This window comes from Phalacrocorax aristotelis, chromosome 10, assembly GCF_949628215.1.
Source record: "Phalacrocorax aristotelis chromosome 10, bGulAri2.1, whole genome shotgun sequence".
Classification (NCBI taxonomy): Eukaryota; Metazoa; Chordata; class Aves; order Suliformes; family Phalacrocoracidae; genus Phalacrocorax; species Phalacrocorax aristotelis.
In genome coordinates this window covers 23,783,053-23,797,019 of record NC_134285.1, presented here as the reverse complement: position 1 = coordinate 23,797,019, position 13,967 = coordinate 23,783,053, and the positions used below count along the sequence as shown (strand labels likewise).

Genomic DNA, 13,967 nt, shown 5'->3' with positions numbered 1-13,967 from the left:
TCCCCCTCTGGGTGAGTCAGGTGCCTGCTGCCTCCCAGCTGGGATCTCCAGCCCAGCAGTAGAGGCTATAGTACCATGACAAGTATGGGTGCAACATAAGTGTGAAAATAGCTGATAATGTCTGTTGTAACAAAACCCAGTCTTATTTATGCACAGTGAGCACTACCGTGGAAGAGAGGCAGGTACACTTCTTGGTTACTTCAGAATGATATACTAACAATACTGGTTTTCATCCTAGCTGGATGCCTGTAGGGTGGGTTCAGTGCTGTGAAAGCCTACAATATTTTTTGAAGTTAAGTGTAAACGGAAAAGTTTTATTTGAACCAGATGCCATTATTTCAATGTATGCCAAATGTATTTCTAAGACAGTCCATCTTTTGGAAGGCATTTTAGCAAATTGAACCCTGCTTTTTCATTTCTCTGTCACCAGGATCACTTTATTGGGGTTGCACTTGAATTACCATGGGGTGATGGTGGTGGGGAGTGTAAATGAAACATAAACATTTTAGGATGAGTCTGTGTCTACATAATCTTCCCCTACAAAAGGAATGGTGGATATATGTATGCTTTGTTCAGTGGTAAGGGCCCTCAAGTGTTTCTACAAGCTGAATAGGTAAACTGGTTAACACAGTCTGTGTGGGGCTTAAAACTGGGTGCTTAGATTCTAGTAGCGTAAAATTGCATTTAACCCCCTTCTTCCAAGGATTTCAAAGCAAGTGAATGTTCACAGTGTCTTTGTGAAGCAGGTACTGTTGGTTTGAGGTGGAAAAACTGAAGTACCAAGAGTTTCATGATCTGAGATCACAAACAAATGGTGGTAGAGCCAGAGTCCATAAGTCCCAGCTCTCTGTATGATCCTTCCATTACTAAATAGTTGCTTTCTTTTTGTTTCCACTGAACTTCATTTAAATTGCTGTTAAAATCTTCTAGGTGTGAGAAACCTCCCTAGACCTCTCTTGGTGGCTGGTCCTTCAAGTTCTGGAAGCACTGACACAGATGGTGGACTCTTTGCAGTTCCTACAACTCTGCCACCCAACAGCCGCCATGGGAAACTGTTCTTGCCTAGCAAAGAAGCAGAACTGACCTTCCGGCAGCACTTAGACACAATCAGTGTAAGTGAGATGACTGAATGAGAATAGTAGCATATTGTGCCCGAGCCAGCTTCCAGTAGGTGTTACAGGGTTTTTTTGGTTCACCAGAAAGTATGGGCTTCCCTGTGAAGCGGGGCTTCTAGCAATGCTCAAGCATAACGTTATATGAGCTGAGATTAGTCCAATTTTGACTATATAACTATGCTTTGAAGTGACATCACCTCTTCAAACCTGAATCTGAATGCCATCACAGAGCCTGATGTAACTGGATCACTCTCTAATTAAGTCGCTCCAGCAAATATGTTTGCCAGGTTTAGCAAAACTGATATCCTTCTTATCATGCAGCTAATTTTAATATAACCTTATTGCTGTATTTAATTCAAATAGTCATTTTTGTATATACAATCTCGGTAACAACTTCATAGCAAGCTGCAGTAGTTAAGTAGTGAAATGGCTTTTCTGGGAGAAAGCTGTATGTCCATAAAACAAGAAGGAAAAAAAATACATTCCTGGTGGAGAATTTTCCTACTCTAGCAGAAAGAATACTCTACTGTCTGAAACAAAACACAGTATTTTAATAAATAGTTACAACTTTCCTGAAAAACAGAGTTTGGGACATATAATTTATTCTGTCTGCATGCTTAAATACTTTCTAATGCATTTCCTGTTCTTGTCCAGATGCAGTCGGACTTCTTCTTGCCAAAGCCAAGGAAGTTACGGAACAGGCACTTGCGGAAGCCATTAGTAGTACAGGTCAGAACAATTTGCAAAGTGTGAAATGCCTGTTCTGCTTCCTGAATAAATATCAGTAAAGCTATAATGATTTGCACCTAACTGAAATTAAAAAACTGGACTTTTCTTGTACATCCACTGGAAAAGTGAAACTGAACGTATGAAGGAACAAGCATTTTAGTCTATATTGTAACCAGCTATGTTATATTCCCTATATGAGGAATCTCAACAACAGTAGTAATCCAGTGCATGAGGTAGTTTGGAAAAAATAAAAAAGCCCCTCATCTGAAAGCAGGTTCTGCTCTTTGGGCGTGCTTGTGGTGATGCACAAGCAGTTTGTTCATGTGGTATCCTGATCTGTCATTGTTAGAGCTGACAGTGCTATTGCAACAAGATTTCACTTTAGATATTTTTCGCTACTTCCTACTTGCTAATGGCTGTTAAACTGGGGTGGGTATAAACCTATGTACTGAAATAAAACATAACACTATTTGAAAGAACAATGATTTCGGGGAAAAAAAATGGGACTTCTAAAGAGATGTACGGAAGAGGTAGCCTGTTGTCATGGGACTTTGATGGTAGGCAGGCATTAACTTCCCTTGGACTACCCTGATAACCCAGCAGAAAGGCACATGCCACCATGAAACCACAGGTGGACAACATACAAGAAACCTAAACCAAAGTAATGGAAACTTGCTTGGGGAAAACAAAGGTAGCAAGTGTCAATATACCCTTTGGTCTCTTCTGCTCTGTATAAGACTAGGAGACCTAGAAATTACGTACACGCTATTTTTTGGTACTGAGATGTTCTGGTCTGTGCAATTACATTTGTTCTAAGAGCTCCCAAGTACATTCAGCTGCCTCATTAATTCACACTTATTTAATTGTGATGGAAGATCAGTTTGCACACAGACTTGATCCCATCCTTAAGATCACTGCTGTAATTCTGAGGGAGATATGAAAATTACTGCAAGTATGATCAGAAAGGAATATAGCTCTAATCAGCATTTCTCTGAGAATTGTCCATGTGGAAATCTTCTCTTAGAGTAGTTTACAGATAAAACATAATTCCTGTCTGTCGCTTCTTTCTCAAGATTACACAGACCTTATTGCTGTGTCTCTTGCATGATAGTCACACCATATAAATAATATGCATATTCTGGAAGGTATCATGAACTTCTGTGCCTTAGAAGATGAGCTTTACCCTCTGTTCTGTGTTTAAATACATTCTGGTTTATTGTCGTTTCTCTCATGTAGAGAACACTGCTCCCCAGGCCATCTGGAAATCCATCCCAGCATGTCTGTTCCTTTTCTATCTTATCCAACTCATCCATTACAGGTGAGTCCGCATGTCTTCTATTGCTTTTATGCTGCCATGAGATGGACTGGAAAGTGTCCCTTAAAAGTGCATAAAGGAGTAATTCCTAAAAAGAGGAAAATACCCTTTCAAAGCCACAGACTCATTTACCAGTTGCTTGAGTCACTTCTTACAGGATGATGGGATTGTTCTCCTGAATCATTGTTAAGCAAGTCATGATTATGACAGATATCTTTTTCTTCCATTTCCCAGTATTGAAAGCAGGGAAGAGTAAAGAGTTCTCTACAAGGTGACAAAATTCTGGAATAAATTACATAAATTTTTTTCTCTAGGGTGTAATAATTTCTCTGGATTTTATAATGGACTTTTCCTAGTACCTGGGATACTGTTTAAATTTCATACAGGATAATCAATATACTGCCCATTTGTGCTTTTCTGCTGATACACTCTTGAGTACAGTGTTGTACAGGCGATCCCCCATCTCAGCTTAAATCTCAAAATCAACATGAGACACCTTCCATAACACAGCAACACTTGCCATTGCATTTTTTTGATAAGGCACTGGTTAGCTTGCATTACTATTTCAAGTCTGTTTCGTTGTCTCCACTGCTTGCATTCCTGGAGCTCGCTACTGCTTCGAATTTGTTTGCTTCCATTGAACTATGTTGTGCTCTGCTTTAAAGATGTTAGATTATATTTGCTTGAGAGGTATTTAATCCTTTGCCCTAGGGAGAGGTTCATTTCGGCCAATCCAGTCCTCACTGACTAAAGCTGCTGTTTCTCGTCCAATTGTGCCCAAAGTTCTTCCAACACAGACTACCAACCACCTGTCTAGTAAGTAATTTCTTGAACAGAATGAGAGTCACCGTCTGTTGTGATCTGTATGATGTTACACTGTTGGTTTCTATGTCCTAGGTAAAATTATTAGTGCCTCTGGAAGCTAAAACAGCTGTGTTAATGATACCTTACTTTCTGTGGTTTTGTGTGATTGCAGAAAGGTAGCGGTCAGTGTTGGGACAGTCTGAACTAGGTTCCTTCACTGTGTCTGACCTGCAGGCAAAGCAAGGGGTTAGAACTTGTAACCAAAGTGGAGCACTTTTGTGACATTTTGCTGTAAGAAAAGGAATTGTGACATATTTGAAAGACACTTATAAACAGGTTATCTACTAATGTGGGATTATAAATTCTATGAGAAAAAACATGCTGGTGTACCCCCAGCAAATACTGTCGTGCAAAGAAGAATGGGTCCCATAATTAGAATGATTAGTGAGGTGAAAACAATGCCTGCCTCTGTGTTTTACTTGGAGGATTCTCTGTGATGGGAAGACGTCCAGATGTTTTAAGTGGATTTTAAAAGATCTGGGTGAGGTTGATCCTGCGACAGTGTAAGGATTTTTTATATTGAGACTAGATGGCTGCTAGAGGCAAGATAACAAAATAAGACTATGTTATTTTTATAGCATCTCTAGTAAGCCACAGGAAATTTCTAAAAATTGCATAACCAAATACTTCACAATTTGTGGGACAAAGAAGAAAAAAAATAGAAGGACAGGGCAAGGAGGGGAGAACTGGGATATTTTTCTAAACTGTTTTGATGTAACTGATAAGACGTTGAAAAAATATAAAGAAATGTTGTATTTTGTGAAGAGGAGCAACTGGTACAGCTGATCAGATAATGACCATTTTCACTTTTTGCATGTGTTAAGTTGTGACTCTGGGCAATTTTTTAAAAAATTGTCTTTCAAATGAATCAAAACAAAGTAATTGCCTGAAGAAAAGGCTTGTAATGTGGTTTTTTTTGCCTTGTTTTTTTTTTTTCCTTCCCCACACAAAAGGTGCTATCGACTTGGCAGCTAAAAGTGCTGGTATTATCCCTGGTAGCCCTGTGCCTGTCCTGGATGCAGATGGTTTGTCAGGTGTATCTCCATTGTCCCCAGATGGAGTGACCACGGTGGTAGCAGGGCAGGAGTCAACAGTAGCACATCAGAATGGAGGCTCCATCACTGCTGTAGAGGTCAGACTCTTGAGCATGCTTTTTACAGTAGTTAAGTGTCTTGCTCTTTCACTGTGCTGAAAAAAAAAAAAACCAAAAAACAAAAAAAAAAAAAACCAAAACTGTATTATTAATGACTCTTCAATGAGCTTTATCCTGGAGCTTGCCGTTAGACACTTTTATCATGGCAAACCTAATCTATGTTGTATAGTCTTTACATTTTGGGGTTGAAGGATGAAATCATCATCATGTTGAACAGATTGCCATCCTATAGAATAGCTTTTAGCTGCCAGACTGTTGAAGTTGGCCATCCACAAATCTGGGCTTGAAAAGAAACAGTCACATTTCAATAGACAGTAATTCAGGAGGGAATTTGGGGCAAAACAGGGATGTATTTGGAACAGAAACTGTGATTTCTCCTCGCCATTTCTTTCATTAAGACCCAGATACATGTAAGTCTAGGTAATTTTCTCAGGAAGTTGATGGATTATTTTGAAAGGCATGATATGTAAAAAGAGCATGCATAAACAGTGATAGGCATTTGTCTCTTACCTCCCCAGCTATATTTGCAGCACCTTGTGTAAAACTTTGTCACTCACATGCTTACTGTTGTGCTTCTAGGGCTCGGGCCCTGGGTGTCGTGTTCCATTCATCAGCCTAACAACACGGCATGAGCAGGAGACAGTTCCTGATGGTTTCCAGGTAGAGTATGTGTTGAAAGAACAGTTTTATGAAATGGGTAATGTTCTGAAAACACCACCGGTATTATTAGTTAAAACCCCTTGTCCCCAGGTTATTGTACACTATTGGTACTGTTTTGTGGGAATTGAAATCTCTAACATGTGAAGAAATTTAAAGAAAGAAACTTAGGAAAGCTGCTTAAATTTGCGTGGGTGCCGTTCTCTAAAAAAGCAAAGTGAAGCTGACAGTGTCTGATCTCTGAAGGACAAACAGGTTTTATGTATTTCTTGATACAGTGGAGGAGTTTGTAACTGCTCTGCTATATTGTACAAGTGTATTTTGGACATCACAAAGAAAGATTTCAGCAACTGGCAGTCCTGCTGCTTGCATGTTGCTGAAGGAGGGATATTAAGACTAAAAGCATGATTGTAATGCCAGCATCCTCTTCAGAGGATCACTTTTCTTTATGCTGGAATCCAGTAAGACATAGATACTTACACAGTAACTGTGGCAGCACCTAAGTTGTAGGAGTCATCCTGTCCCCAACTTCATTCTCCAGTGGGATCTAGGACCTTGTGTTAGATATTAAGACTCAGAATACAGGCTTTTCTTTGTTTTCAGTGGAAGCATTTTCCACCCTTCCTGTGATAGGTACATGCAAAAAAGGTCAAATTAATTTGATCGGAGAGCATAAAGAAGAGGAAGATTGGTTTGGTTTTGGGTTTTTTTTATTAGCACAGATGTTAGGACATGAACCTATTTAAGGCATTTATTTGTGGTAATGGGGCCTTAGGTTCTGGTTCTTGCTCTCAGGACAGCTTTGTATATGCTACATCAGAAAAAAATCACGAACAGCTCTATGATGAGGTACTAATAATGAGACTCTCTTAAAAAGATCCATTGAGCTTTGGGAAGCCTGGCTGTAAAGGGTAGTGAGTTAGTATAAAATATTTACATACTCTTCAAGCAGTTATAGCAGTTTTGCCTATACAAAAGCAAATTAGTACTAAATTCTTAAGAACCATCTAGTAAGTTCATCAGGATCATGTTAATTTTATTATTCTGCTTGTTTCTATTATGTAGGCTGTATTAAATAGTCTTTGGAATGTTACAGACCCTTATTTTTTCAGATTATTTGGCAGGGTGTGGGCTGAAGCATATTTGTTTATGCTTACAGATATTTTTCATGAAAATAATACAGATTTATCATATAAATAATAATGAAATTTTAGGAATGTTATCTGCTGGATTATTAGTCCTCTTTTTTTTTTTTAATCCTTTCTTTTTTTTTTTCTTCTCCTCCCCCTTTCCCCTTAAAGTCTGATTTTAATCTGATGCTTAGAATCTAAGCTGTTGCTTTTCAGGCAGATTTCCAAGTCCTTTGTGAATTTATGAACAATTAACTCTGCTTCTTTTAACAGGGCACATCAGTCCTTTCTCTGTCAGAACTGTCCAAAACTCCCCTCCAAAATGGTCTTCCCACCCCTCCACTTCCCTCATCAGAGGCTTCCAGTACCCGGCTCTCCCCTCCCAATGTTTCTGCTCTCTTGGATATTTCTTTGCCTGGACCACCTGAAGATGTGCTTTCTCAAGGAGAACCAGCCACTCAAATCAGTGATTCTATCATTGAAATAGCTATCAGCTCTGGTCAATACAGTAAGTCTGAGCTTAGCTGAAGTCTTCCTGTTAACTTAAAAAAAAATCCCTTAAAGTTATATCAGAAACTTCTCCAGGAAGTAGTTCTTGGCTTCTTTTTTTTGTTTTAATTTCTGTTGGAAATAAAATTATGTGCCTAGCCTTTATTTTCTGGCAGATGTAGGTGGATTTTTTGTTGTTGGGCTTTTTTTCCTCTTTCTAAAAAGAAATCGGTGCAGTGTCCCATAATGTTACTGCATTGACTGAATCAGTGATTCTTGACATTGGCTTACAGGTGAAGGTGTGTCTCTCTCTCCTGCAAAGCTGAATGGCAGTGACAGCTCCAAAAGTCTTCCGTCCCCATCCAGTAGTCCTCAACAGAACTGGATTGCCTCTCCCAGCCACGATCCCCAGTGGTACCCCAATGACTCCACAGACTCGTCTCTCAGCAGCTTGTTTTGTAAGTGTCAGTATGCAGAGAACTGCAACAAAAAAGCTTTTCTCTTAAAAACTAACAAAACCAACAACCAATGATGTTTATTTGAGCTGAATCCTTTGGAAAATTGTAAAGCCAGTAGGACATTTGTAGAATTTTTTCCCTTACTTCCTGCTTTCATTGCAACAGCGTTGCCTTGAATACATTTTTCTTTCCTCTCTACAAGTCTGTTACTGAAAAGTTCCTGTTGCTAGATTGGGGCCCATACCTTGGGACAAATAACTCCTTTGCAGTTTTTTATAGACTGTCTGGAGCCTGACTCATCAGTTAGGTTGAGACATTTTGGCTGTTCTGCCAAAATGAAAAGATGCCCTTGGCTCTGCTGTTGGAAAAATAGGCTTTGTTCTGTGCTTGGTGAGCATAATCTCAAAGACATGAGATCATGTCTTGTTTGTTTGGGGTTTGGTTGGTGGTTTTTAAAATTAATATTTAATGGGGCCAATGTAATGAGTCTCTGCATAGCACTATGCTGATGGTGTTCATGCTGGTAACAGATAATTTTTAAGAGCTAGAAGAAATAGATATCTGTCTTCCACTTTCAGTTTCCTTGTCCTTCTTTTTATCTTCCCAATTACAAACATTCAGTGCAGTGACTTACTGATATGCCTGTTCTTTATAGCAAGTTTCATCTCCCCTGAGAAGGGACGAAAAATGTTGCCAACTCCTGTTGGGACTGCCAGTGGCACCTCCTTACTGGGACCCAGCCTTCTGGATGGAAACTCACGGGACTCTTTTGTGTCACGGTCTCTGGCAGATGTAGCAGAGGTATGTCATCAAATTACATTCAGATGTCTGCTTCCTTTTTTAGTGCAGTTGTGTGCACTATTGTATATTGTCCATCGTACTTTCCTGAGATACTTAAGGCAAAGATGCTTTTTCCTTAAGCTTCTGCACTTCAGCTTCGTAAAACAAGGTTACAGCCTTAACGGGAAGACGTAAAATGACTTCAGGGTACACTGCACCAGAGCTGGTGCAAGAAGTTGTTGTGAGAACCTTCGACCCAGGTTCTTTTTGCTGGGGGAGGTCATGTTTACCTTGTTGGATGTATCTTTGTTTTGACAGAGAGAGTTGTAATCCTGCTGTTTGTGTGTTCTGCTTTATAAGGCAGAAGTTCAAAATGCTAATGATAAAAAGGTTAATACTGATGCAGCTACAGTACAGTTGGAGGACTGGTAGAAAAAAATAAATAGGTCCAGAAGGAAGAAGCAGGAAATGGCTAATACTAAGTTACCTGAGAGAACAGCAGAAGGTCCTATGCTGCTGAGTTATTTTCTCTGTTATTAGAATTATTCTTCTGTTTTGCAATCTTTTGAAGGGGTAGAGTGAAGACCAGCAGTTACTAAGGCTCTGGTATGGTTGAGGACAGAACTCCCTTTCAGAGGGACAGAGACAGACTGGAGGAATGAGCTGCCAGGAACATGATGGAATTCAGCAAGGACAAATGCCCAAGGGCACCTTGGGGAAGGAGTAACCCCAACAGCAATATAGGCTGGAGATTGACTGTTTAGGACACAGCTTTGCTGAGAAGTACCTGGGCATCTTGGTAAACAGCAAGCTGAACATGAGGCAGGATGTTCTGTGACAGCTAAGACGACCAACAGTGTCATGGGCTGTTGCAACAAGAGCATAACAAGTAGATGGAACCAAGTGATGATTATCCCACTATGCTCAATGGCTGTGAGACCATATCTAGAATATTTGACCAATTCTGAGCTCCCAATAAAGGAAAGATGCAGATAAACTGGGGTAAGTTCAGCAGAGGGCCACCAAGACGATTAGGGGGCTGAAGCACCTGTCCATGAGGAACGCCTGATGGTACTGGGCTTGTTCAACCTGGAAATAATAGAAATAAGACTTCAGGGTGGGAGGGACCTAACTGCCTGCCAGTACTTGCAGGGAGGTCATCGGGAAGATGTAACCAGGCCCTTCACACAGTGGTGATGTATGGCAGAAGGAACAGGCAAAAGCTGAATTGAGAAGGGTTCTGACTGCACACAAAGAAAAAATCTTTCATTCTGAGTACAGTCAGGTGCGGGAACAGGTTGCCCAGAGATGTTGTGCAGTGTCTATCTTCAGAGCTTTTCATGACTAACATGGGTAAAGCCCTGAGTAAGCTGGTCTGTCCTCCTAAGTGACCCTGTTTGAGCAGGAGATTGAACTAGAGACCATTTCAGGTCCCTTCCAGTCTTAATTACCCTACAGCTTACAGTCATTGACTTAGTGTAACATCATGTACGTTGTAACTTTGTGGGGGCTTGCCCTGATGGAAGGAAAATGTCATTCCTCCATTGCCCTTTGGATTTGGATGAGGAGATTCTGTACAAAACTTCTAACCAGAAGCTGCAGCAAGTTCATGCTGTTTTAATGTGCCCTTGGCAGCTTCAGACTCTACACACAACTCTACTTCTGGCATAAATATGAAGGTTCTGCTTACCTGGTGGTGAGAATCTGTCAAGGTGTGTGTTAACTAAAGGAATATATGATAATTTATTTGTGTGGAATTGAAGTGATATTGCAGGCCTTGATCTTACAAACTGCATTCCGAAAAAAATGGGACAAGCTACCATTTTAGGCTTACCAGAGTAGCTGTTGTGGCAGATGTGGGTTTGTGTGGGAGTCTTCAGAGGAAGCAAGTATTGTTTAGAAATGGCTTTAATGATGGGAGAATTTTGAAAGGCCTCTTATTAAATGTACTGCAGAATCAAGTTTTATTCACAAATGCAGTTGTTATGTCAGAGGTAAATACTTACTTGTTAACTAATTTTGAAAAATGTTACAAATAACATTTTTGTACTGAATTAAGGATAGGCAGGTAAGGCCCACTGAGACTAGAGGGAGGTTTGGGGTTTTTCTGAGGCTTCCATTTAGCCATGGATCAATAGGTATTCTGTAACTCAGATGAAGTGACATAAAGTGTATCTTTCATATGAGGAGAGGCTGGGAATGAAGATGAGGAAGCCCAGCTCTCCTCAGGACAAGAGGCAGCAGGCATAAGTTGAAACACATGAAATTCCACCTGAACACAGGGAGGGTGGTCAAACACCGAAACAGGTTGCCCAGAGAGGTTGTGGAATCTCCATTCGTGGAGATAATTCAGCGCCTGACTGGAGAAGGGCCAGGGCAACCTGGCCAAGGTCCTAGCTGACCCTACTTGAGCAGGATGGTTGGACAAAACGATCTCAAGATGTCCCTTCCAACCTACACAATTCTTAGATTCTGTGAAATTTCCATTGATATGTAGCACTTCTTTTCTCTCCTGTCTCTTCTAGGTGGTGGATTCCCAGCTGGCTTGCATGATGAATGAGAACAGCATAGATTACATATCTCGTTTTAATGACCTTGCCCAGGAACTGTCAATACCTGAGCCAACCCGCAGGGAAATTCTGTTTGATGGAGGAGGAGGTGGTCCCCCAATTGGGGATCTCTCTCAGTGAGTATATGAGACCATCAGGCTGGTGTAGACTGTTCAGCTAAAGTCGGAGCTTGCAGCATGGGATCATGGCAAGAGCAGGTTGTAGAGAAGCAGCTGAGGCTCAGTTGCCCCTGTCTTGTGCTATTCTTTCTAAAAGAGAAGCATTGTCTTCAAAGGTCTGAAGAAGTACTTGCAAGTCCTGGAATGTGCAATATACTGGGAACAAAAAAACATGGAATAGTATTACAGGAAATGGTGTGTCCCCTGCATGAGTGATACAAGATGGCAGGTTTATGGGACAGTCCAGGACTTGTACTTTGGAATGGCCTAAGCAAGAAGCTCAAGCAGGGAAGGGTATTGCCAGAAGCTCCCCTACATGAATTATTTTTTGCGTAGTAATCAAAATGCCATGACTTGGGATCCACACTGAAGTTGTGGAGGATGAAGGGTGGGGGTGGGTATGGGAACCATTTTGCATCTTGACATGTCCTAGTTGGCACTCTTTTTATCAATCAGTCAAACTGAAGTTTCTTACACTCTCTTCAAAGGTGCTGCGACTCTATGATGCTTTGTTTTTATAGACCATTCTGTTCCTTTGGCTATGTTTTGTTGTGTGACCATTCCAGCAGGGGCACGTACCTGCTTTCTTGTTTTGTAGGGGAGCTCTGATTTACCCTACTCCCAGATTGCATGGATCTTTGGGGAGTTTCCTCTGTTTCTAAAGCCTATCACATGTCACAATCATCATTATCCTGACTGCACTCATATTCTCTACCTTTGAGATTGTTCATCACATTGTGGAGTTCATCCCACGAGTGGGAGAATGCTTTTTTTGCTTTCCCTGAAGAATGGTTGCTTTTTAAGTCAGGAAACACTGCAGAAGAGCTTACTGGAATCACTATGAGAGCTTTATCATAATTAGTCTTGGCTTTGCTGGAAACCTGTATATATTGCCATCTTTCTTCACAAAAAACTGAGGATTGACCTGGGAGAGGAAATAGGAAAGAATATTGTAATGTATAGAAAAAAATTATATGTTAACGCTAAAGTTGTTGAGATCTGTTTTGTGTCATGAAGAGGGGAAGTGTCAAGTCCTAGCTTAATCCTTTATTTCCTCCTTGTTCTGTGAATTCCAGGTGCTCTGTAGTACCTCAGGGCATCATTTTTCATTATAGTCACTCACAGGCACTAGTGGATCTGGTACTCCCTCTACTAAATCCATATGCATTTAATGTTAGTGTTTTAATATTTGAAAGACCCAGATCCTGGTACCAATGGGTTCAAAGGAATATAAAAGAATATAAAGTTACTTTCTCTACAGCTGTTGTCCATTGATTCTACCTTTATAACTCAGGAGACTTTTCCTATTTCCTTTCCTACGAGTCACAAGAGAATACCTTTAGTGGGCACTTGTCTGCTTCTCCAGTAAGAGGATGTCCCTTGGCTATTTTAAGAAGCTCTGAACTTATCCGAGGGGCTAGTCTTATATAAACCTCAACTTTATATTATTAATAAACAAAACTTCTTCATCTCTTAGGCTATTATCAGGGGTTCATTTTCCCAACTTGCACTATACTTGGTGGATGTAGTTCTACCTGCCTTTAGCTACTTTTACAAGGCATTTGACTGGGAGTTTTTTCTTGTAACCTTGCTCACGATGCACTGATTGGATTTGCTGTTTCCCAGTCACTTTACCCTGCTTTATGTAAGTTGTGTTGTTTTGTTGTTTCTTTTTTTTTCAACTGCGCTATAGTTTGCCTTATGCTTTCTACCAAGAGAAAATGTAACAAGTTTTCTGATGCACCTTTTGTGTGGCCCAGAGCAGCCTTCCTGATTTCACTCAAAAAGTAGTGAGATTTGGATGACATTCCAAGACCCCACATAGCAGGTTGCTACGTTCTCCTCTTTGATGTAGGAACCATACAGATGTGTAAAACCAGCATTAGTACAATGGGATCTTCCCAACAGGGAGGCAAACCTGTATTACTAGCAAGAAAACAATCATGACTATAAGAATGGAGAATTTCATACCTGTGGGCTAACTTCCTATTCTGACTGCATGTCATGTGGGATATTAAGTCCTTCTGTCATTATTTCTCTTTTATTATTCTTACGGAGCCTTGTTTGAGAATTCTGATGCAATTATCAGGAAGTCATGAAATCCTAGAAAATAAAAAGTCAAAGGCTGTCAGAAAAATGCATGCTGAGAATTTTATCATTCTGAGCATTCACCTTTGCTTTGGAGAGTTTGGAGATATCCATTAATCTCAAGAATCATTCCCTCTAAAACTTTTTAAGTTTCACTTAGAGTTGATCTGTCTTTTGGTTTGGCCGTTCCCAGATTGTTTCCTCTTGGTTTCGGCTTCTCACATTAGTGATGCTGATTATCCTTATGCTGTACCTCCAAAAATCCTTCAGACTTGCAGGACAAAAGTAGAGGGCTCATACTATAGCTGTGGCTGTGGATTATAGGATGTGCAGGAGGAGATGTGACACATTCTAATCAAGTACTGTATTTAAAAAAAAAAAAAAATCTGAACTCTCATTCTTAAAATTCCAAATCTTGAAAGACTGGTCTGGTGGTCTCCAATGGCTTGACAAACATTTCA

At 40.3% G+C, this 13,967-nt stretch overlaps 1 protein-coding gene across 4 annotated transcripts in view; it reads left to right on the top strand.

The window, feature by feature from the left end:
• CRAMP1 (cramped chromatin regulator 1) overlaps nt 1–13,876 on the top strand; it is a 50,047-nt gene extending 36,171 nt beyond the window's left edge. For all 4 annotated transcript variants that reach the window (XM_075105847.1, XM_075105845.1, XM_075105846.1 and 1 more), the window contains exons 12-21: nt 931–1,112; nt 1,770–1,844; nt 3,081–3,162; nt 3,871–3,975; nt 4,977–5,155; nt 5,756–5,836; nt 7,237–7,471; nt 7,746–7,910; nt 8,566–8,711; nt 11,216–13,876. In XM_075105847.1, coding sequence (XP_074961948.1) covers nt 931–1,112; nt 1,770–1,844; nt 3,081–3,162; nt 3,871–3,975; nt 4,977–5,155; nt 5,756–5,836; nt 7,237–7,471; nt 7,746–7,910; nt 8,566–8,711; nt 11,216–11,380 — 1,415 coding nt within the window. In that variant the 3' untranslated portion in view covers nt 11,381–13,876. The remainder of the gene's footprint in view (nt 1–930; nt 1,113–1,769; nt 1,845–3,080; nt 3,163–3,870; nt 3,976–4,976; nt 5,156–5,755; nt 5,837–7,236; nt 7,472–7,745; nt 7,911–8,565; nt 8,712–11,215) is intronic.
• The last annotated feature ends 91 nt before the right edge of the window (nt 13,877–13,967 follow it).